At 49.0% G+C, this 25,108-nt stretch overlaps 1 protein-coding gene across 2 annotated transcripts in view; it reads right to left on the bottom strand.

The window, feature by feature from the left end:
• Window positions 1–534: 534 nt before the first annotated feature.
• The window catches only part of Fbxo21 (F-box protein 21), a 34,594-nt gene continuing 10,020 nt past the window's right edge, over window positions 535–25,108 (bottom strand). Inside the window, exons 5-12 of one of the 2 annotated variants that reach the window (XM_027414180.2) lie at window positions 22,417–22,563; window positions 22,048–22,184; window positions 20,423–20,559; window positions 16,567–16,746; window positions 15,421–15,553; window positions 10,704–10,915; window positions 9,098–9,255; window positions 535–2,787 (exon numbers count right to left, since the gene is read on the bottom strand). In XM_027414180.2, the coding sequence (XP_027269981.1) occupies window positions 2,600–2,787; window positions 9,098–9,255; window positions 10,704–10,915; window positions 15,421–15,553; window positions 16,567–16,746; window positions 20,423–20,559; window positions 22,048–22,184; window positions 22,417–22,563 (1,292 nt within the window). In that variant the 3' untranslated portion in view covers window positions 535–2,599. The remainder of the gene's footprint in view (window positions 2,788–9,097; window positions 9,256–10,703; window positions 10,916–15,420; window positions 15,554–16,566; window positions 16,747–20,422; window positions 20,560–22,047; window positions 22,185–22,416; window positions 22,564–25,108) is intronic. The other variant, XM_027414181.1, reaches the window with a different exon arrangement.

Below are 25,108 nucleotides of genomic sequence, written 5' to 3'. Positions count from 1 at the left end.
GGCCATGGCAAACTGAGGTGACAGAGATGGACTAGCCTTGGACACCTCAAGTCTGAGGCCACTTCTGGATCTGGCTGCAGACACTGGACCTGGGGTGGTGTAGATATGGGTGACTGTGCTGGGCAAGTTCTAGGTTCTACCGAGGAAGACATGCCCCCATCTGGCCTCTCCATCTAGGGCTTCAGGTATAAAAGGGCCCCTGCTCTGAATACATCCCCCCAAGTGTTCACAATAGGCCATCCCTGAGTGCTGTGGCATGCAGCTACCATGCCAACAGGGATAATTAATGCCACTGTCCTGATTTTCCCTCCTTGCATTTGCAGTTCTTAGTTCACAGACAAAAGGAGTCCTCCTCTGACTACTAGACACTCTGAGCCATTCCCAGGGCCCAGATAGTCCGCACTCAGTAAGACACTTGTCAGACAGTAAAAGAGAAACTAGGGCCAGCTATTTCCCCCCTCTCCCACTTTGTTCAGGAGAGAATCCTGCTTTCTCTTTTCTTGCTACTGAATGAAAGTGGGCAGGCCACTGGTGTGGTTTCTCTCGGTAAGTTCGTTTATTAGTTGTACAAAAGAAACCAAAAAAAAAAAAAAAAAAAAAAAAAACCAAAACCAAACCAAAACAAAAAAACCCCTTGGCATTCATTTGAAGAGAAGTTGCTATAACCAAATATTTAGTATTTTAACATTGTGAAAGTTCTACTTTTTATAACAGGGCTTTTGAAAATGGAGAAAACTTTTGGAAAAATTTTTAAAAAGAAACTTATGATTTATTAGAGTACAGGATCCAAAACACATTTTTAGAAAAATATAAAGTGCCCAAATACCAACTTACACGGGTGACACAGGCTCCCTCAGCCAAACGAAGCCTTGGTGAAGAAACGCATTTAAAAACAGTCTAGGTACATATTTACAGTCAGGTCAGGGAGGGAAACCATCTTTCTCAGCTTTGATGTTTCTCTACGAAAAAGGAAATCAAAGCAGAAAGCCAACAATGGGAACTCCCAGCATGCTCCGTGGCTGCTTAGTAATGGGACGAAAGAGTGTGAATCTGTGTGGGTTGATTTTCACCTTGAAATTAGTTGTAAAATCCTCCAACCTCAGGCAGATGCTCTGAGTAGTCCAACTTCCAAATGCGAGGTCAAACTTGCCTCTGAGTCCTTACTGGTGATACAGGGATGCTGGACAAGAGCCACATCGGCTGAAGGAGCCTCAGGCTTCCTGTCCTTCTAGAGACTGCCTAATGGTCTCCCCCCGTCCTCCTGGGGCTAGTGGAGGGCAGTCAAGGAGGGGCAGTCAGTCATCTAGAGTGCTGTGAGAATACACATGCAGAAGGAAGGAAGGAAGGCAGGCAGGCGAGGCAGGCAGGCAGCCCCCTAAAGCCCCATTCACTATAGCAACGGCATTGTAAATGCAGGGCACAAGTGCCATCGGCCCAGTGGGTAATTACCTACAGCACAGCTTGCTTGAGAACTAGGTGGTCCCCTGCTAGGGTCTGCTAAAAAGCAGAAGCCTTTCACACTCACCGAAAGCATCAGGCAGAAGCCAGGGTAACCCAAGGCTAGACCTCATCTTGGAGACAGTGTCCTGGAGCCTTCTTCAGACTGGCAGCTTGAAGCCCAAAGCATGCATACCTCTTCCCATAAGCCCTACACTCTCAAAACTGAGGGTCGGGATGTGACGTTAAGGGGTGGCAAGGTGTTAGGCTTCTAGTTCACTTTCCTGATCAGAATACAAACCATTATCTTGTTCTTTGGGGACCAGGAGCTACAAGTTTCATCAGTCTGCAGGCCTCACTAGGGAAACGGACCTATGATGGACTTATGATCTACTCACGACCCTGGAGCAGATTCCTAAATTAAATGAGTAGTCATCATATTACAGGAGCAGCTGATGAACGTGGAGACTGTCACTGGGAAAGGCCATTGCTGTGCATCTGCTCGGAGAACCAACTGAGTAAAACGGAAGCTTACGACGGGCAGAAATGTGCACAGACCCCAGTGGGAGAAAAGGGAGACGCTGCTGTTCCTTCTCCCAATTTAAATTAAGAGGGTGAAAAAGGAACACTTAAAATCTGTGTTTCGTATATTAGCAAAAAAATTAATTCTAATTATTCTGAGTCCCATCTCCATGCCTTCATCTGAATACAACCAAACTCAAGGCAAAGGGGCAGGCGGTCCTGACTCAGGGTGCCCAAGTTCCAGAGAGAGCAGGAAATGTGGACCCGGCTGTTCAGCCGGAGAAACGCTGACACAACATGAATGGAGACAGGTATGGGAAGGGGATCAAAGAACAGAGTGTGGACGGTGAGACCTCATGAAGACAGAATGTCACACACTGTCACCACGGGACAAGCAGACAAGCCATGCCACTGGACACGGTGCCTTTCAACTGATTCACTAGTGTAGCGGAGAGCAACGCTGTCTCTGTGGCCGGAGGAGCACACACCATCTAAACTGGGGAGGCAGCCAAGGCTGCTGGTGAAGTGGCTGTCCTGTGCTGACTCCAGGGGGACCAGCACTCGTCCTTCAGGAATCCTGTTCCCCTAGAAGGCAGTAGCAGCAGCAGCAGCAGCAGCAAAGGTGTGACATCCCCGGAGTCTACTCAGCAGTGTCCTCCTTTGCACTGTAAATGTTCTGCACCGTCTCGTACACAAACTCCAGGTCCTCAGGATACCGAATCTCCAGCTCTGCATTTGGGATGTAGTGCGTGCCCGTGAACTCTGAGAAGTAGCGCCCCACGTCTGGGTGAGAGATTTCCTGAGGCTCCACGTTGTATTCCAGGTTCTCTGTTGGCAAAGAGACACCAACACTGCTGTTAGCATTTCCCTTTCCGCCTTGGCTCTTTTTCTGCGGAAACCCTCCTGCCACCCCTTCCAGGGACACTTTTGAAACAGAGCAGAGTTACCACCAGAGATGTTTTGGTATTACAGGGATTCAAGAGGAAAAGGCAGAGGTGGCACTGTTGGGAGGGAGGAATGGTGGCACAGGTCCCCTTCCCTGTGACTTGCTCAGAAGGCTTCTTCCTATTCTCTGAGTGGGACATTTAACCCCAAAAATCCCAGTGGCACCTCCAGGGTACTCAGGGCATCCTCATCTGACTTAGCAAGCAGCTGGAGCACAGGTTAAACGATCCTCACCTGTACATTCAGTCAGCAGTCAAATGTCAGAAACCACCCTACCACTTGTTTCTAAGTCTCAAACCTATCACACCTGTCCACAGAGAGGAGCCCCTACCACACAGCCACCCTTCTCCACTGGAGCTTCTTCATCCAGGGCTTGCACTTCCTGGGTGAGCTGGTGGCTGCAGGGGCACTTGCACTCTGTTCAGCCCCTAGAAGTGCCTGGTTGCCTTCTCCCGGATCTTGACTTTGCCACAGGAGAAAGGGATAGAACACAGACTCCTATAGTGGAGGAACAGATCCTCCAGGTGTCTCACTGAAAAGACCAAGGTCCTCTTCTTCATGGTCCAGGCACAGAAGACAGTGGCCCAGAAAGCCCTACTGCTGTGGAAGTCCCCGAGAGAGGAGCTGGCCATGCAGAATACCCATGACTTGTTCCCAGGCCAGGGCACAGACACTTGCCACTGGGAAAGGCTTGCCACAAGCAGCACACAGGACATCCCTGGACACCCAGAGGCTCGCCTAGAGTGGACTGTCCCTGGCATTCATCTCTGTGAGAGGTGGACAGTGTGGCCAATCACTGTGTGTTTCCCTTTAAGGGTTTGGGGAAACTGGATGTACTGCTTTGGGCCTGCATCTTCAAAACAGATTAGGGACATGATGAAGTATTAATGTTGGGAAGTCACCAGCACACTGAGACACCTAGGTGGACATAGCAGCCTGACTGTGGACCAGAAGGGAGGGTGCTGGGTCAGGGAAAGTATTCCCTGAGAAAATACCAGGAGACCTGACAATTCTAGACTGCAGGTCAGTTTTGAATCTGGGGTTTACTTTGGCCAGCCCGAGGCAGCCTCACAGCACGGCCCTGTCTTGGCCCCACCCCACAGGGAGACCAGGACCTGCCTGAGGGCTATGGGAAGGTCAGAAACAGAAAGTATAAAGCTGAGGGTAATGTGTATGTGCACAGAGGGGCTCGGCTGCTTACATACCAGCAAGCACGGCCTACCCACCCCGCCTACTCGCAATACAGTCTCTTCACATTTTTCACTTTTGAAAGGCCATAACTGGGACAGATTGGCAAATATAAAAGTAAAATAAAACACCCCCACTGACTGTCTCACAATACCACTGCCTGTGCTGCCCAGCAACCAGAACCTGCCTGTGTAGCCCTAGCCATGTTTTCCTGGGGTCCAGACCATACCAGGCCAGCCTCATGCCCCACAGAAAACACCAGAGAGAACAGAGAGTCTTAGACCTCCAAGAAGACCCATGCCCGCAAGGAACATGTTACACTGCAGGCAGGATGGGGGAAATAAAGCCAATCCAATTCTAATGAGAATCTCCCTGCTTTGAGGCTCCTTTGTTTAGTGTAATAGGGTTCCATGGGAACTCTAACCCCCAGAAGGATGTGTAGCCAAATCTGAGGGCATTTCTGGTGGTCAGAGTTGGAGCCACTCCGGCTGGTAGTGGAGTTCAGGGGTATGCATTGTTGAACATCCACAGGGTACAGGCCCCACCACAGACAATTATCTGGTCCACAGCCTACCTGCTCAGGTGAGATGCCCTGCTCCACAAGAACTCCTGTACCTGTGCAGCCCTGTTCACAGCTACACTCTCTCTCTGTGTTGAACAGTCCCCAATCAGGGAGTTCTTGGCCTCTGCATGCCTGGAGGAAGGGTAAACAGCTTTGTGGGGATAACATAGCCGGATAGCTACTGTAGGCTTCTGAATATGGCTTCTAGCAAGAGGTTGCTCTTGGAGGCCCAGACAAGAACAGTGGGCAGAACCTGGGAGCTAACAGCATTAAGTTCTGGGCTACCTGGGGCCATCTCCAGCTGGACTTGTACCCTAGCCTGCTGGCCCTCAGGCCTGCTGTGGTGCAAAAGAGTAGAACATAAAAGAGCCTATCCTGTGGTTCTGGGTCCTGTGCATGCCAGGAGAGCACACCACACTCAAGCTGTACCCTCAGCCAGATTTTATGTCTCCTTTGAGGCTAAGATGCTCATACAGCTCATAAGATGAGGCTGGCTTCAATCTAATGTTCCTCCTGCCTACCAAATGCAGGGACAACAGCTGTGCACCCTTAGGCACAGAGACTACTGTGTACTCTTAGGCACAGAGACTAAACAGCTTCTTGCAGGAAAGAAGAGAGAGAAGCAGGTGCCTGTGCATCTGGAGGGAACTTGCCACATGATACCCCTCTAAAATAATGTATTCTAAGAATCACAAATACTTGCAGTTCTCAGAGAGAAATATGTTTGCTTATTTAATATGAAATCTGTAGCATCCATGGATATACACTTGGAAGCCCCACCTTGAGTCCTTTATGGCACATGGCCCAGTGACTTCCTCTTTGGAGGACAGCAATGAAGTGTGACCTTTTACCCTTGGCATGTCCTGCATACCCGAAGTTTGGTACTCATTTCTGTTACTATCTATATCAAATGCACACTAAGCATTTATCAGCATTGGGCTTTCCGGCTACTCAGCATTCTAGAGATGCACACTGCTCCACTGTCTGTCTCAATGGGGACCACAAACCTCCTGGTACTAAGTGTGGCTGTTTCTCTAGCCAAGGGGCCATGGGGTGGGCCACCAGGCAGAAGAGTGAACACCTGAGGGTTTTACCACTTAGAAGACAGTGCCAGGCCAATGAAATGTCTTGGTGGGTAAATGGACTTGTCTCCAACCCGAAGACCTCAGTTTGGTGCCTGGGACCCACGTGGTGGAGAGAACTGACTCCTACAAGCTGTCCTGTCATCTCTCCATGCACACCACAGACCATGTCCATTTTACCAAATAGAACCTAAACAAGAGAAAGACAAATGGCCCCCTGATATGACCAACGGTCACTTTATACTGGTGATGGTGGGTGGTGGTGGGATCCTCACCCAGTACCAGAAGCCCCCACCCCCCAACACCTCCCACAGCACCTTAGCAGCAGCCATAAAGGAAGGGACAGGAGCCAACCAAGTTCTGCAGTGTGCTCCCCCTAGTGGAGCAGGGAGCTATACACAAGACTCAGGAATTCTGACATTGCAAGGATGCCACACACTCAAGTGCTTTAGCAGTGCCCTGTGGAAGACTGACAACTACAGTGGCATTACTAATGGCCTCTACCCAGGGAACTACAGTCACTGATGATTACATAAAAAGAAGTAAAACAAATAGTACAAATAAAAACCCAGAAATGTTTGGAGGGAAACCTAAGGTAGTAATTTTAAAATGAAGTTTGTTGGCCACTGAGACAGCCCAGCGGATAAGAGCGCCTACTCCAGAGGATCCAAGTGTGGTTCCAGCACCCACATGGGGTGGCTCACAACCCATCATTCCAGCTCCAGAGCATCCAATGCCTCTGTCCTCTGAAGGCACTGCCCTCACACTGCACCCACACAGACACATTAATTTAAAATGTAGCTTTTCAGACCTTCAAGATGATGGCTCAGCAGTAAAAGCATGTGCTGTGCAAACCTGAGAACCCAAGATCAATCCCCAGAACCCACATAAAGGTGGGAGAGAACCAACTCCATAACATTGTCTCTGACCTCCAACAGGTGCCTTGGAACATGTATTACTCCCCCCCCCCCCGCCCCACGGCACACGCATATAGTAACAATATTGTTTTTTCTAAAAAATTACAAATCTAGTTGGTCAAGGTGTATGTCCTATGGCTAACTATGGGCTATGAGCATCAAACTGTCCATAACACACTGGAATAAGAATCAAGATTCTGGTAGTGAGGGAGCAGGAGGGAGGAAGGTGGACATTGGAGGGTAAAGGGAGGAAGGGGCAGCAGACACTCGCCAAGATGCAATGCTCCTGTGTCAGCCGTGGACCAAGTGCTGGGGCAAAGTGCGGTGTCACTGGTCTCTGGGAAGCAACATTCACAGGACACAGTACAACCCCATGGAATTCCTGCTAACTGCAGAAGCTAAGCTACCTCTAGTTGAACTCAGCATCACCAGGGGTGGGACTAGATTCCCAGTTCCTCTGGGTGGGGTGACATGGGAAACACAGTGCCCCAAAAGCAGCCTGGTACGGCAGTGCACCCAAGTAGTCAGGCCTCAGTCGTCACTGTCCACAGATAGAGTAGAGACAGTGAGATGAGCCAGCTCAGACACTCAAAGCAACCAAGGTCTGGTTTCAAAAAAGTTCCAAGTCCTGAAGCAGGAGAACAGGATGGACAGTGAGAAGTCATTCTCAAGTGACAGGCTCTGCAAAGGAGTAAACCACAGCAGAACTATCTGGCTGGAGCTGGTTAAGCTGTAAAGGGCCACCTTGTGGTGACAACTGGGTAATGAGAATGCTTATCAAACACGAGCTATTAGCCATGTGATTTGGTATGCAGCCACAGCCCTGGTTCACCACAAGGCAGGATCCTGTAATGATCTTTCAAACACTAGCAAAAAGGCCTTCCTATTCACTGATGAAACAGACCTAGGTGAGAACCCACTGTTGGCGAATGGACAGCATGTGGAGTGTATCTGCAGGAGCAGGCAGGGTGGAGCAGCAGTTCAGGAGAAGAATGTGTAGGAGCTACCCCAAGATCACAGAGCAGAGAGCCCAGGCTGGAAGTCCAGCACACAAATAAAAGGGTTCACGAGGTCACTAGAAACAGGATCTGGCCCAGGGAGGTATGTGAATACCTATGTGTGGCTGTGAAGGAGTTCCTTGCCACCCTTGCACCCCACAGCCATCACACAGCAGCCCTCAGGAGAAGCCATAGTCCTGTGGCCAACAGAAGGGCCTCTCAAGGGAAACCAGCCAAAGCTAACATAATCACAGCCACTCCTATGCCACCCAGTCATTGGACTGCAGACTTTTGTTTCTTCTTACACTGTGACTGCAAACTACTATCCCATGTGTGTGCACACACACAGTGAGGTGCACTGAGGCATCAGCAGGAACCATTCAGAACAACTAAAGCTGAGTGCTCACTTTACAGATTGCATCAAGCAAACACAGTATACGAACTATTTCTATAAACCTCAATATCTGATTTGAAGATGTTTACACCCACTCTGAGTAGGGTGGACAACTGCTACACCCAGGACGCCACAGCCAGGAGTCATGACTGATGACAGAAAGCCTTCCTCACCTGTCATAGAGCAAAGCCCCAGGCCGTTTTTAAATCACGGTGACTTTCAGAAATGGAGAGCTTTGATTTTCACTGGAGTTAGCTTCAAAAGCCGAAGACTGGCCTGTGGGAGCCTCCAGAACACTCTGGGAACATGTGGCCCCTTTACCTTACCCCAGGAACCCATGGAGGAGGTGAGGCACCTACAGACATATTGGATGGATCCTCCTGGCCTCCAATGGGTCACAATCACTCATGTGAGGACTGTTCCTGTTATCTGAAACCGTGACACTCCAGACCTCAGTATTTTTACCCCTGTATGGGCAGAACAGGTCTGTTGGTTCAGGCCATAGCCCATCACCAGACTCCTGGCTTCATGTCCTCATGGTCAAGGTAAAGTGGAGGTGGCCTGTACAAGCTCAAGGCTCTGCATGTATGAAACGCCTGGGTCTCAAACAGACTTAGCACCCATGAGGGCACACTGTTCATCGCATCAGTATCCACACCTTCTCTTATTAATAAACCAGTGTGCTCCTTGCTTTCAGGTGTATGAAAGTCAAAAGGGACACAGACAAAGGCTCACACTACAGTCATTGCTCTGACTCTTCAATTCCATCTGTTCCCAGCGCTGGCCAGTCAGGTGGCCATGGCCTACCAAAGGTCACCAAGCACAGAGTTTGTACAGGGGACTGCAGTTTTCACCTGTGGCCACATGAGGGCGACAGGGAAGTCAGGTGTCTGGCTAGTGAGGACAGTAAGCAGTGCTAGAACAAGGACCTCGTGTTGGTGTGCCTGTGTGTGACTAGCTATGGACAGTTGCTACCCTGTATACACTGGTGAGCTCTCCCTATAGCATGGTCAGCCAGGGATGGGTGGAGATACAGCAAACAAACACCTTACCTTGGGCTGCATATCTACAGGAGCCATCCTCCACCAGCACGTTGTAGAAGGGCTGATGGTGGCCATGAGGCAGACTGTGAACATTCATGTTGCGGATCCACTCATGGCCCATCATGCAGGTGGGGTCCCAGCCATAGATCACACAGTTGTATCCATACCTGTGGAGCACGGGAAGATGGCAAGTGAGCTCCTGGGGAGCCTCAGAGCTGCGGAGGAGTCAGGAGAGGCAGGCTGGGGTTCTTCCATGCCCTTTGTTCATTACCTACTGCTCTTACCCCATGTGGAGTCACTTTTAAGAAATCCTGTCCCTCTTTACAAATCCTACTCTCACCATCAACAAAGCATTGTATCTGGAAAATAATCTTTTTTTTTTTTTTTTTTTTTTTTTTTTTTTTCTAGACAGGTTCTTACTGCATAGCCCTGGCTGTCCTGGAATTATGTAAACCAGGCTGGCCTCCAACCTCTTGCCTCTGCCTCCCCAGTGCTGGGATTAAAGGCGTGCGCCTTCACCACCCAGCTTTAAGAAAAACATTGGAACAGAGCAAGAGACTACCTTTGGTAAGAAGAGGATAATAAGAGTGAGAAGGGGAGGGGCTGGAGAGATGGCTCAGAGGTTAAGAGCACCAATTGCTCTTCCAGAGGGCCTGAGTTCAATTCCCAGCAACCACATGGTGGCTCACAACCATCCGTTATGAGATCTGGTGCCCTCTTCTGGTGTGCAGATATAAATGGAAGCAGAATGTTGTATGCATAATAAATAAATAAAATCTTAAAAAAAAAAAAAGAGTGAGCAGGGGAGCCCCCCCCCTTCCCTCCAACTGAATGGGTAGGGTGAATGTGTGCAACATTAACTTCATTAGTCCAGAACTGAGGAGGGAAGTGGTGGTTGTGGTGTTCACTGCTACAGCCAGTACACTAGGAGCACAAGCTGCCTCACGTGCCCTTCTCTCCACTCTTACATGTTTGGAAATTTCTTTAAGGAGTTGAGAAGAAAGCATTCACTAAATGAATGTCTCAGAGACAATGGAGGGGTAGGAAGTAGCCACATGCCAACAAGGAAGACCGTGTGGCCAGATGGAACTGCCTTTGCCAGTGAGGGAAAAACACTACCAAGTGTCACCTGCTCCTGTCACATGAGCACACCAAGGTCATGCTGTGGGGACAGTAATCACAGTTTGTAGGTTGCTTGTGGGACATGAACCTGCACCAGCACTCTGGAGTTAAATTCTGCCTGGTGAACAGACATGGGCAGAATTATACCTCAGGAAAGCCCTGCTAACCCAGATCAGAGATGGCAGGGGACAGAGAAGGGACAGCAGAAGGAGGAGCTGGGGCCATAGCTCAGTGAGCTTCTAGTTTGGTCAATCCCTAGGCTCAACCCCCAGAGCCCCATACAAACTCTAGGAGCAGTCAGAGTTCATGAAAGACATTATACCTCACAGTTAAAAGCTGGATGCAGGCAGGGGCCTGCTGTCTGGCCTGTGGGGGTGCTCAGTGAAATGACCTGAGGTACCAGGGTATGCCTCTGGGATCCTCTTCCCTCTTCAGTGTGGCTGTGGCCCTGGCAGCCTGTGGGCAGCCACAGAGGCCAGGAGCAGGTACTCACCTCTTGTGCTTCATAACGAGTCCAATGGAGTAGCAGACATCTCTGTGCTTCTCCTCAGAGCGCAGCTTCACCTCCACGCCTACCTCCTCCTTCTTGCGCTCAATGTGCTCTAGTGTGTGCTGCACTAGGTAGCCCACTGCCCCGTGCTGCCCAGGGTCAAGGGTCTGGATGTGCTGGAGGATATCAAGCACCTTCAAGACAAGACAGAAAGACTAGGAGATAATATTTTCGCCAGGCCTTTTCTTTTCCGAAGCGTGGGATCGACACCTACCCATGTACCCTGACAAAGACCAATGACGGCATGCCACTTGTGGACCAGGAGTCGTAATGGGTCAAACATTTCTTGGTTAGCGCCAATACCCAAATACCCAACGCTTGATCCAACAAAAATCCACCAGGATCCAGTCCCCATTCACATACCACTTCCAGGAGCGGACTCCTAAAGTGGGGATGATCATGGCATTTGTCCTTTGTAGCTGACAGCATCCCATCTAACAGTGAGCCTCTGTGGATTCTGCCGGAAACTGCCAGACTCTGGCTGTCCTTGTGTGTTCTCACTAGTGATCCACCTGCACCTCTGCCACCATGCACACAGCCAGACAAGGACTGTTCAGGGCACAAAGGTGGCCCACACGCAAGACTATAAGACAGGAAATCTTGGTTCCTTACATGGATGTGTGAGGGTGAGGGGACATGTGACTTGGACCTGATGTGTTTAAGGACAATGCTGACAGTGGCATCATGTTCCCAGACAAAGCTATAGGCTTTATGTAATGACTTATATCTATAATCTCAGCACTGGGAAGTAGGATCCTGAGTTCAAGGCCATTTCAAGCTACATACTATAACACTGCCTCAAAAACAAAAACAATTCACAATCCACCCAAACAAAAAACAAAACAAAACCCGGAGGCTCAGGAAGAGCAGGAGCCCTTTTGCTCAGGGTTACTCCCTTGCACTGCTCCTTCTTGGGCCACAAAGCAGCACAGAGGCTGTGTCTTGGCTCCCACAGAAGACAGACCCAAGTCCAAGAGTCCACTGACGGGCAGCTCCAAGCCCACAAATCCACCGCCTTGTGTGCACTAAGTCTCAGTCTAAGCTCTTGCTTATTTGTCTGTTAAGATTGTCGGCAGGCGGGGCAGCAGCCCCTGACAAAGGCCACAGAATGCTGCTTGCCATGCGTGGTCCCAGGCCAATTCTACACAGCCTGCCATGGCATTTTCTTCCAGCCCAAATAGCCTATGCCTTAAACAACCACTTATGAAGTGGAATGCTGGTCTCATGTTGGAAAGTCTGTAGGTTCTGGAAGTCTCCTTCACTTATGTCCAAGGGAACTATGGTCACCCGACCATTCCTGAATGGGAACTTCTCTGGGCACCCGCTACATGCCAAGACCAGTGCTGTGAGCACAGAAGATGGCTAGTGGGGAGCACACTGTACACACCCTGTCCTAGAACTTGGCCCATTGTGAAAGGAAGTTGGGGTGGCAATGGAGCTGATGTATCAGGAGAGGGGAGTGCAGCATGTGCATGGCAGACATCACAGGCAGACACCACAGGGATGCATGACACTATGACACACAGATGTGGGGTATGAAAGGTCAGGCAGGTGTGACAGAACCAGGAGATATGTGAGCCAAACTGCAGGGTAAGAAAAGCATCCCCAGGGAGCCATTTAGGAACCAGTCTATCCGGTTAAGACCCTGACTGCCATGTATATGACAAGAAGGCCAAGCAGGGAGGTCACAGTGGGCCATGTCTTCCCCTCCCTGTCCAGGTGTAAAAGAGGCATTGAAGGAAGACCCTGGGACAGTACACAGAGTAGAGGAAGCCTAGAGAGCATCCATGTGTGAAGCCTTGCAGGGAGACCCAAGACAAGAGACCAGAAGGAGCCTGGGAACCAGTGGCCATGAGACAGGCAGAGCATCAAAGAATTGGGAGAAAGGGCAAGGCCACTTCCTGTCTTGCAACAGCTGGCCAGAACAGGGCCTGGGGGAGGGCTGGGAGTAAGAGCTCATGTTTTGGGGAGTGTACAGAACAGGGTCTGGGGGAGGGCTGGGAATAAGAGCTCATGTCTTAGGGAGGGTACAGGAGCAAAGGTAGGTGGCAGGCAGTCAACACACAGTAGACAAGTGTGAGGTCAGCATGCTGGGAGCAGATTGGGTGGTGGCCACAGGCAAGCCCAATGGGGCTGATAAGAACAACTCAGGCTGTCATTCTAGGGAAGGAGGAGGGGTATGTCATACACTGCAGAGAAAGCACAGGCCACAGGCCACTGTGGCTCTGGTAACACTAAGTGCAGCTGGCTGCTGCTTAGCTACAGTGACCCTGGGGTGACAACTGTGGTGGGCTCAATGGACTGCAGAGGTAACTTCTTGACTTTCAGCACTTGGAAACTGGCAAGAACCAAACGAACTAAACAGTGCCGCAGGACGGCTGAGGGGCTTTCAGCCAAAGCAGCAACTTTTACAAACATCACCACCTGGCTCTACTCTCCCACCCATGGTGACCAAGAGGACTGCACTTTCAGCTCTTCCCGATTTCACAAACAGAAAGGGAAAAGTGAGGCAACCTGTAGGTTTCCTGCTCAGGGACAGATAGACGATTTGTAACAAACAAGGCCCATACTGCCATCCCCCCCCCCCAATGTTCATGGGCACCCCTCCCCTAGGCCTCTGGCAGGCAGGCTGCCTTTGTCAGGTGGCCCACCCTTTGAGTTCCTTCACTGGAGAACAGTCATATCTAATGATGTGGGCTCTTAAGCACTTCTCTCATGGTCTTGGGGTATTGATTCCCTAAGTTGGTCACCAGGAACTGAGGGGCCGGGTCCTAGCTCAGAACAAAAGGACAGAGTCCAGATGTGCCACCAGGCAGCATGTGCAGAAGAAAAAGGGAACTGGTTTGAGTGATTCTGGGAAGGTGGCAGGATGCTGCTCCCCAGTGGGAGTACCCCAGTGGGACTGTGGGAATCAGCTGTAGACTATGAGGGCAGCACTGAGATTTCCATCACAAAGGCCCAGCAACAGGCCCATTCCTGTGACTGGGAAAGCTCAGCAAAGGGACCTTTGCTGTCTCCTTCCTGAACAGTCCTGAAATTCCTCAACAAATAGGACTGGCTGAACAAATTCAAAGGACTAAACCCTGGGCTGCTGAGTGGGCAACAGTTCCCAGGGTACACTCTTCCAGAACACCTGTCTATCTGGCCATGGAAGACAATTTTCCTAAGGAATCAGGATTGTCCATGTCTGTGTCCCACTATTCATCTTTAAAGTCATGAACTGTGACCCAGTATAGTCACTTAATGAGAGCATTTACTTTCTTTTTAAAAATAAATTTAAAAGGTTTTATTTTTAGGGGCTGGCAAGAGGGCTCAGCAATTAAGATCACTGGCTGCTCTTCCAGAGGACCTGGGTTCAATTCTCAGCACCCACATGGTATCTCCCAACCATCTATAACTCCAGTTCCAGGGGATCTGACACCTTCACACCAATACACATATAATAAATTTAAATATATTTTTAAAAGATTTTATTTTTAATTACATGGATGTAGGAAGCCGGTTCCTGCATTATAATGCTGCCTGAAGACACCAAGGTGTGAATTACTTCACAGGCGCTGGGTAATCTCCATTCCTTTGATCTCTGCCTATCCCGTGGCTCATTTTGGCCTGAGGAGCTGGAGCCATTCATAGGGTAATACGTCCCAGGCGGCTGGTCAGCCTTTATATAGGAATGGTTTTCTTAGTTCAATGTCTCTGCTCACTCTCTGCTCAGTCTCTGTTCAGTCTAATGCATTAAAGCTTGTCTGCAGAAGGATCCGAGTGTCCTGCGTGTGTTTCTTGCTGGCGAGGAATACAGAGCGGGCGCGGGACACATGGATGTGCTTTGTGGGAGGTGGGGGTGGTGTGGGGAGTGCATGAAGACAGAAGAGGGCACTGGATCTCCTGGAGCTGGAGTTATAGGTAGTTGAGAGCCACCATGTGCACACCAGGAAATGGAACCTCACGTCTTCTACAAGAGCAGTAAGTACTCTAAACAGCCGAGCCATCTCTCCAGCCCCCAGAGCATTTACTTTCTGTAGAAAGACTCTGCCCATCTCTAAACTCTGGGAAACATCCCAGCTGAGGCTCAGAATCAGATGCCCTCTGCAGGCATTCTACACAAACAAAATGGACTGATGGCCTCTTTCCAGACCAAGGGCAGGATGGGAATAGGCTACGACTCCTGCACACTCAAATTCACACAGAAGTACACACAGTGTGCCCAAAGTCAGCTGTGTGCTCCAAAGGTGGCCTCCTCATAGCACCCATAGCACTGCCAGATATTGGGATTACAGCATGAGCAAACCCAGAACCAGACAGTAAGAAGCCTCAGCTGGGTTTTCCCATGTCCAACAGCTGTGGCAAAGCCAGCACCAAGCACTATCTGGACTTTCCTTGAAGAGTCAGGTGACTCTGGGAAGGCACCACTGGGCAAGAAGCAGAACAGGGGCTTCGCGTCCAGTGCTCAGGGGTCATTCCCAGTGACAAAAGCAACACTTCTTAGAAGACAAAAACAAACAAACAAACAAACAAACAAACAAATAAATTTCATTAGAGGGTCAGGACTGGGGATGGAGCAAATCTAAACTTACTCCCTGTGGATGACCTTCAACAGCCTTGGTCCAGCTACAGCTTTCCTCTCTAAGGCAAGGGCCGAGCATCAAAGTAAGATAATTACCTTCTCTGGCCAGATGCCCAGATGGAAGTAGAGCCTGGCCTGGAGGAGCAGGAGCTGCACCTGATCCGGGTACATTGCCAGGTACAGATCCAAGGAGTCTCTGAGCAGCTGGTAGGACTGGTCAATGCCTTCCCTGGGGGAGAAGAGATCAGCCTCAGTGTGGGCGTCCCAATGGAAGTCTAAAACAACAGATACAACTCCCAAGACTTTCTGACTCCTAGACTCCCCGTTCAACACTGTGAGGCTCTTAGCAGAATCCACACCGAACATTAGTACCACATTAAAACCTGCCCTTGGTGGTGCACGCCTTTAATCCCAGCACTTGGGAGTTAGAAGCAGGTGGATCTATGTGAGTTCAAGGCCAGCTGGTCTCCAGAGCGAGTGCCAGGATAGGCTCTAAAGCTACACAGAGAAACCCTGTCTCAAAAAACTAAAACCAAAAAAAAAAAAAAAAAAAAAAACCAAAAAACCAAAAAACAAAAAACAACAACAAAAAAAACACCCTGCCCTCATTAAGCAGTCACCTCAGCAGCACACACAGATCCAGAACACTGAAGAGCAGAGGCTGTGAGGGGAGCAGAGCTACCCTGGGTGACACTGTCCAAACTCACAGAGCTTACACCAATAGGAGTAAACCCTGGTTATACTTGGCAATTCAGGGTCAGCACTTATAACAAATGTCTGCTCTGGTGCTGGAGGTTGGAGAATGGACAAGCTGTGTACACATGCAAACAGGAGGTTATAATCCTCTGCAGTGTGCTCACTTGTGCCACACCAACTGACAATTGTTCTAAAAACAATCTATTAAAAATGAATTCTGCTAGGTGAATCCTATTAGGCATCAGGAAACTGACTGCAACACACAACCTACAGTGATTTCCCAGACAGGCTTCCTAGCCTCACACTCAGTTCCCTTCCAGGAGGGTGTAAGGTCAGAGGTCACTAAGACACTCTGACTTCCAGTGTTTGAGCAGAGCTAGTAAGTCCACTGCAAACACCAGAGGCTGGCTCCTGGGCACCAACAATGCATGGTTGATGTCCCAGAAGCAGGTACCAAAGGGCAGCTCATTGAACAAGCTTCTTGTTTTTGCACAGAACCCTAGAAGGTCCACACTGGGTAAGAGCAGTGGAAGCCAAGGCCCTTACCTCTTGCCCAGGCTCAACAGGTTGCCCACCATCCGCTGCAGCACCTTCTTCACATTTACCACGCCGTATAGTGCCGCTGTCACATGCTGGCCAATCAAGTACTCACACTCCTTCACCGTCAGCTGTTTGCCCTTCCCAAAAGCATCTATGTAGATGTAGTCGAAGATGTCCAGGGTTGCCCTGGCCAAGAAAGAGCCAATAAGTCAGAATTACAACCCCTGAAGGAGGAGCCCAGGGTTAGAGGCTGAGGTCAAAGCACCACTTTGCTGTTTTCACCAATACCATCAGGGCCTTGGTGAGTTTTAAACCCGATTCTTAATGGGTCCTTGGCTGTAGTGACCACACTGCCCTACTCTTTAGAAGCAGAAGGGTAAGGGGAAGGCTCAGTGGATCAAACTGCTTGCTGTCAAGCCTCACTGACTATCTGAGTTTGATCCCTGGAACCCATATGGTGGAAAGAGAACTGACTCTAACAAGCTGTCCTTGATTCTATGCAAATGCTGTACATGCACATAAATAATAATAAACAAATAAGTGGCAGCAGGGAAGCATGCCATCTGACAGCTGGTCAGAGTCCTACAGCCCAGAGACAGGAGTTCAAAGAACACTGACAGAAGACACGGGGCAAGATGACCAAGATGGATGCTAACGACAGAGTGGCAAACAGCTGCCTGTCTGGGGATCTGGGTCCTACTCTGTGCCCACACAACCTCAGGCTGGCACCTTAGGAAGCAACGACCCTGGATCTGCTCACATTCTCACAGTACTGCCAACTGTGTTCTTGAGGGCTCATGGAGTGGTGGGTGGTGAGTGGTGGGGACAGCACTGCTGCTTTTGAGCAATCCTGATCCTGTGCCCACTGCAATCACACAACATTTTCTCTTTGGCTGCTAACTATCTCAGTCGGATTTCTTTCCTGAATCTCGCTCATAGCCCACTTTTGGCAAGGACTTGAGAGTTACATAAATGTTCTAAAAGAGCACCGAACTTGTTGGCATCTGCTATGAGGCCAGAACTTCCTATGGACAAGCAGACAGGAGTGATGAGCCAAGGTCATCACAATGTAAAACACACGGACAAATTGTGCACATGGCCAAGTGCCAGGGCTGTTTTAAAAACATACCTGGGCTAATTGTGCCCCAAGAACATAGAGCTGAACAGGGAAGATCAATTTGAGGCTAGATGAACTTCAGTGATAAAGTGATAGAAATAAAGCCCCCCCAAACAAAAACCCAAACTGCTACTCCTATACATAAAGACTAAAAGTGAAAAAAAAACATGTACAGATAATAAAAACTACATTCTTGGGAAAAAAAATCTAATGTCTACAAATAAATACAACTTAGCAAAATTAGCCAAGCACAGTAGTATATGACTTCAAACCCAGGACAGAGGCAGGAGGATCTCTAGGATTTGGGGGCCTGTTTGATCTATTTTGCAAAATTCAGGTGAGCCAGTGCTACAAACTGAGGTCACGTTTCAATATACAAAACAACAAACACCACAAACAAACAAAAACTTCACAAAATTAGAAATTTGGAAGTTAGTTTTGTTGACACCAATGAAAGATATCACACCAAACAGCAAGCTAATGCTGAAAACCGAGAAGAATTCTGTGTGGAAGGGGATCCTTGGGTTGGAAAGATGTCTCAGTGGTAAAGGTACTTGCTGCCAAGTCCAAGGCCCTGAGTTTGACCCCTGGGACCCAAATAGTAGAAGAGAAAAACTGAATTCCCCCACAAGCTGTCCTCTGACTTCTGTACACACACTTGTGCACACACACACACAGTTAAAAAACAACAAAACCCCTCAAAATTCATCAAAACAGCATTTCTGCTTTGTAGTCAACAACATACAAAGCCAACATACTAAGCTAAAACAAACAAAACAGTTCTGTTCAGACAGTGTGACACATCACTAAAAGCCAGAGCTACAAAATATCGGCACAGAAGACTCATCCAGCCAGGCGCTGAAGGTCAGGCCTGTATACAAGCACCAGCCACAGCTAGAGACAAAATGCTGGCAGCTCAGGATAACCCTAACAGAGCAGCGTGGAAAAGGTAAACAATTTCCTGATGGACTCCCAGAACCATAACAGACAGCAGGAGGCTGAAGGATCTTTAGAGCCAGAACCAGCTAGAACCAGCCAGAAGTGGTTTCTAGCTTCGATCAATATCCAAGCAGAATTTTTTGTTCATTTGTTTTCTTATTTGATATAGGGACTAGACGTAGCCCAGACTGGCCCCAAAATCCTACATCAGCCTCCCAGTGTCCTCCACACAGGCCTCCTAAGGAACCTGATAAATTGACTCTCAATCTATATGGAAGACCAAAAGGTAAGAACAGCCAAAGCACTGTAAGATCTGGATGGGGTGGGGGGGTCTTGTGTTGCCAGGTACGAGGGCTCAAAGTACAGCACAGGCAGGAAGAGTGGAGCCCAGCTGCTAACAAGGGCTGTGTGTATGTCACCATTGCCGCTGGTGGCTCAGGCTTTTACAGTTCCCCATGTTTGTTTCTGCCAACTGCCTGGATCCTGGAGTAAAGTGATCCTCCTGCCTCAGCTTCTCAAGCAGACAGGACTTCAGATACTAACAAATTATTTCATTGTCTGAGCCTGTTGTGATGGCTCAGCTCTGTAATATTAGCACTCAGGACAAGAGGCTGAAGCAGGATTCCAAGTTCCAGGACATGCTGGGTAGCACAGTGAGTCACTGTCTCAAAGAATCAACACAATAAAAAATAAAACTCATATTCATTTGTATTATAGAGAAAGACACTATTACAATACTGAAGGCTGCCCTGTAATAAGTCACTAACGTGCATAAGGCACCTTACCATAGACATGAAATGAGCCAGAAATGCTCAGAACATGCAGGGACCCCTAGTGGATGTTACATGGGTATCTTACAGATGCACAAGGAGATAGGTAAGCTTACCAGGGCTGCAAATAAGTGTTCTTACTAAAAATATTAGGAAGTAGATATCCAGATTGCAAACATTAACGAGCAGTACACTGTGAGGACATCACATTTGGAAAATAATGACATTCTATAGTAATTTAAAGAAACTCAAAGTAATGGATGGGGATGAAGTCTTCATAAATCATGAAATGTCTTTCTCCTTAAACTGGAGGGGCACATGGAGTCTAGCTGCACTATTTTCCACAGATCAGAAGAGAATAAGAGGGTAAAAGTGTGTCTGTATGTGTGTTGCACATGTGCACTGGAGGCTGTCCTTAAACTCTTCAAGCCAGTGCTTACAGAGAACATCAGGCCCGCTTGGCTCCGAGGTAGCCCTGTCTAGCTTCAAAGTTCAGGGGCTGCTCATCCCACTGTCCAGGACATGACATTGGGATGAGTTTTTCTCTCTGATGTAGAGAAGTTCTGTTCTCCCTGGGGAAGACTCTCCTTAGGAGAAGCAGAGGACTTGACCCAAGACAGGCCAATTCCAGAAAAAACAAGCTGCCTACCCTGGTCCTCTTCTCTCCTAAGCTGGGGCACAGTGTGGGAGGAGAAGGCTGTTCTATGGCTGAGGGGAAAGACAAGAACCCTCTCATGGAATCTATCTTCACACTATGGAACCTTGACAGCCACAAGACCCTTTTTAAAATTTTAAGTTAGGCTTTTGAGATGCTGTAGAGTCACATGCCTATAGAAGAAATACAGAAATAACCAGAGTAGTGCTTGTCACCGCCCCCCCCCCCAATAAGGCCCAGTGCAACTATATCACAACATCAGTACCAGAACCTCAACATGACCACATGACCCCTCAGAAGTAGATACCTGCTTGGCAATAACTAATTTAACACTAGAACCCAGTTCCTAAGCATCTGTTAAACATGGCAAAGATGGCTCACCCTTCTGCGCCTTGGCACCACCTCAGGAGAAAGTGGCTTGGGAAGTTGACAGGCTCCAGTGGGACTCCCAGCTGTCGGGCGATGGTCAGGTATAGCAGAGACATGCTGATGGGGATCCCTGTTCTGCGGGTCAACACCTGAGGGAGGAAAGTCGCAGGGCCTCAGGAGGGCCAGCAGCTGGCTCCATCTGTGCTGGCATCCCACACTGGCTTCCAGAGCTACATTTAGATCAGGTACCAAATCCAGCACACTGGCTGTTTTCTCACAGCCAGCAGAAGACATTTGTCTCTTCCCCTAGTTCTCCAAGACAGTGTCTCATTACAAAGCCAGGATGGCCTCAAATTTTCCACCTTGGCCCCCTAGCCTCCCAAGTGTACCACCCCCATCCCAATTTCTTGCTTTCAACTTTTATTTTTGAAGGGCTAGGCATGAAAGCTGGAGTCTTATGTACAATGGGCAAGCATTCCACCACTTAGCTACTGCACACACCTGAATTTTCAAACTTTTAAAATATTCTAAAACAAAACCATTTTGTGACATGAAAACAACAGAAGACAGGTCCCATGGGCCATGCCTATAACCCCAGCACCTGGGAGGCTGAGGCAGAAGGACAGAAAGTCCAAGACCAGCCTGGGCTACTGAATGAGAACCTGTCTCAAAATCAGCAAAGAATGTCCCACGCCCACACAGCTCTGCTGGCATACAGTGTGCACAGCTACCCAAGACTCCAACTGCCTGTGTCCTTTCACCTAGTAGGCGGCAGTATGCACAAGGACCACACAACCTGCGAACCTGGAGTGACTCACTGCCAAGTCTTTTGCAGGCAGCCTGCTGGCCTCCTGCTACCAGAAAGCAAGCATGTAAAAGAGTCTGTGATATGACAACAGAAACCATGTTACAGAGAACAGGACAGACAAGGAAATGGACATCAAAGGTGTGTCGCTGATGTAGCTGGGCCACAGGCTTCCAGGTTGACAGAGGCAGGCTCGTGTAGTTCAATACTCATAATCACAAACTGAGCAAACTAAGCCACAGAAATACCCATTTCTATTCACAGGGCTTGCTTACAAAAGCTATCCTGGGGGCTGGAGATAGTTGAGCGGTTAAGAGCACTGGCTGCTCTTTCAGAGGTCCCGAGTTCAATTCCCAGCAACCACATGGTGGCTTACAACCATCTATAATAGGACCTGATACCTTCTTTTTAAAAAAAGCATCCTGTAGCAGATCTAAGCCACCACGCTATCCCATGGTAGAGGAAAACAGGCTTTTTACTGAGACATGGGAAAGACAATAGCAAGAAATGGACAGCCCATCAGAGGTGAGCCCAAAGGACACATGTCTATGTACACATAGTCCCCTTGTCTATCCACAGGGGAGCCAGGTGCAGAGCACTTGGAGCACTACAGTCTGCAAATGCAGCAGGTTCAGGCACAGAACCTACACACCCACCCTTCCCAGCTCTAAGTCACACAATCCCCAACAGTGTTCAGATCCCATGTGTGTGCACAAGTGCAGGTTTAGGCAATGAATGGTACCTACACAGGGAGCACACAGAGGCTGCCGTAGAACCCACAAACGTGGGAGGGAACATCGTGGTCCCTCTTACTGCAGTTGCATGTATGTACCTGGTGCATGTAGAGGTTCAAGGCATTGTAGTAATCCATGCGGTTCCCTTTGAACTTCAGCTGGTCGTATAGGACATAGTTGATGGCGTCCAGCACTTGGCTCTGGAGTTCTATTTCCATTATCATGGAGGACTCACCTGCAGCACAGAGAGCTTCTCTGGGTCACAAGCACAAGCAAACACACCCCAAACACTCACACCCCAAACACAAGCAAGGTACACCCTGAACATGCAGTGACTGGCAAGGGCCTGCATGATAGTTAAGTGTTGCCAGGCTGGGAATAAAACAGGGTGGTGCTAGTGCTTTACATCATTCAGACAACCACCCCCAGGGCCTCTGCAGCCCATCTCATGTACAGCATTTGCATACCTGCCCTGAAGGTCAGGCTGGGGTGGCGGCTGTTGATACCACGGAGGGTTTTGCACACAAGCTCCACAATGCTGTGGATCTGGGCCTGGATGTCTCTGAGGCTGATGTCGGAGAGAGGGTTGCAGTACTGGTCGATGTAAACGGCACCTGTGGGTGACAAGTGTAGTCAGTGCTGCTTTCTTTCTACCTGACTGGTAGTGGGTGTTACTGAACCAGCACCTGGGGCTTTGACTTCTCACACTTCATACACCAACTCCCACCCTGGATACCAGGCAAAGCACTAACACAGCAAGGGGAGATCAGATCCCTTCACCACAAAGCACTTCATCACCATTTAAGCAAAACAAACCACTTTTTGGTTCAGAAAGCAAGACATGTCCTTCCACATCCCATGAAGAGTGCCAAATGCCCGCAGGAAAGCCCTCAGGCCACCTGTCTCCTAATCCAACCACTGGAAAGACTTCCTAGCAAGGCAATTCCTCTTAACAACTAAGCTGAGAGAGCAGGAATGACAGACAGACAGACCATTCCAGCCAATCATAACTCTCATGGGTGAAGCATCATGAACTCTAGAAACAATGTACTCTCATAAAAGAAGGAGTCCTCATAACCCCACAGAGCAGGGCCAGTTTCATCACTGGCCTCAGCCTCAGCCAACCTTACAACATGCCTAAGCCATCATTTGATTGCAGGACATTTTTACTTGTAAGCCTCCCAGTCACCTTTTAAATTCAAGAGACCTGAGGTTAGCCCAGGACCTTGCTGCTCCTAATAATACTCCAAGAGGCTGAAGGCAGTTCGGGGCATCAGGAGAGCCAGCCTAGGCTACAGGGCTTGTGCTGTAAGCCACCTGCTCAGGCTTCTTCAGTGGCTGCAGGAGTCTAGTCAGGGTTGAGGCTCTGGAGGCAGCATCTCCCTCCCCTCCACCAGCCACTGCCAGCCACTCAATGGCTTCTATGTCTACATAGTGACCTGGGTGGACGGTGAAAACTGAAACTTTGTATTTGTAAAACAAGCATTCATTTTTCATATATAACATACAGAAAAATAAAGACTGTTTCACTATTCCGAACTGTTAAATGAAGGCTGGTGTGATGGCACACACCTTTAATCCCAGCACTCAGGAGGCAGAGGCAGGAGGATCTCTGTATTTTATGTTCCTGGTCCCTCTAGTCAACACTCTGCCTCAAACAAAAGAAAACAACAACCAACACCTCAAAAGAACTGAACTCACATCTTTCCCAAGTGTAAAGCGACAAGAGGATGGCTATGACTTTCTTTTCATTGGACTACAAGATTTTCCACCTCCTTTCAGACAACATCAGATCTTCAACCATTAGCAACCAACTAGGTACGGTGGGCTGTGGCAATCTTTCCTCAAGGCCTGGAACATAACAACCCTACTTACAAGGGCTGGGCATACCTAGCACTCAGAAGACAAGCTGACAGTTAGGCCGTGCTCTGCATTTTAAAAAAGAGAAAACAAAACAAAAAGCAAAGAAATGCAATGAACACACCTGACACAGAAGGGACGTGAGTCAATCACTGTGATAGCCACAGCAGCTCAGCTGCTGAGGCCAGTGAGCTCTGCAGGGGTCAGTGGAAACTCACAGAAGTGATCCCTGAGCTGAAGAAGGGCAGAGGGGAACACAGGAAGAGGGCTGCCACTGTGAGGAAGTGAAGCCGAGCATCTCTAGGCACAAGTCAGGCAAAGGCCTGGATGCAGGAGCAGAGCTCTGCAGAGCAATTCAGAAAGGTGTGACACTAGAGGAGGTCCAGACCACAGAGGGCCCTGGGAAGCAAGCAGCTATTCAGAAACATGAGGCAGGTCCAACAGTGATGGGGACTACATGGGTCAGGCACATTGGCTGACTGGAGGGCAGGAGGCAGTGATGTTCAGGGAAAGCAAGGACTCTTTAGAGAGGCTGCTGAAGGCCTGAAGAACCATAACTAACAGGATGTGTCCCCCAGGAGCAGGGAGGGATACATAAGCACACACCTCACAACCAGAGCACAGGAGGTTTCTATCTAAGAATTAATACAGTGTTTAAAAAGCCAAGTCCCATTTTCGTAATGTTCCCCTAAGAAGCCAGTACCTCTTGTCACAGAGCCTAGTCACCTTGCTACCCCCTCCATTTGGGCCACACTTCTGGCAACAGGCCACACTCCCCCCAGGAGCTGCCTATCCTCATTAACCCCCAGCTGCTTCAGAGGACACAGGTAAATAGGGGCAAGTAGACATCTGAAGTAACAGTTTTGAGTGGCAAAGAACTGGTTTCACTAGCCAAAGGTCACTCGCTCTGCAGGTCCACATGTGCTTACGTTGAGGCCAGAGGTCAACTTCAGCATCGTTCTTGGTAGCTGTCCATCTTGTTTTTGCCAAGCTCACTGACCAGAGAACTGCAAGAGTTCCCTGTCTCCACCTGCCCAATGCTGAGGTTACAAGCATACACCAACAAGCCTGGCTTTCTACACGGGCTCTGTGACAGAAATCAATTCCTCACAGTTGTGTGCCAAGCGTTTTTCTGCCTGAGCGTCCAGCCCTCAACTGCCACTACACCAGTGATGACTCTTAAGATCACTTGTGCTAACACTGAAGATGCCACTGGAATCTTTGCTGGAAGTTTGAGTGTTGTCTGCTTTGTAATCCAACTTCTTGAAGCCCACTGGCATAGCTCTTTTCCCTCTATCT

Source organism: Cricetulus griseus, chromosome 4 (assembly GCF_003668045.3).
Source record: "Cricetulus griseus strain 17A/GY chromosome 4, alternate assembly CriGri-PICRH-1.0, whole genome shotgun sequence".
Lineage (NCBI taxonomy): Eukaryota > Metazoa > Chordata > Mammalia > Rodentia > Cricetidae > Cricetulus > Cricetulus griseus.
The sequence above is the reverse complement of the archived record's forward strand: the minus strand, read 5'-3'. Positions and strand labels throughout refer to the sequence as shown.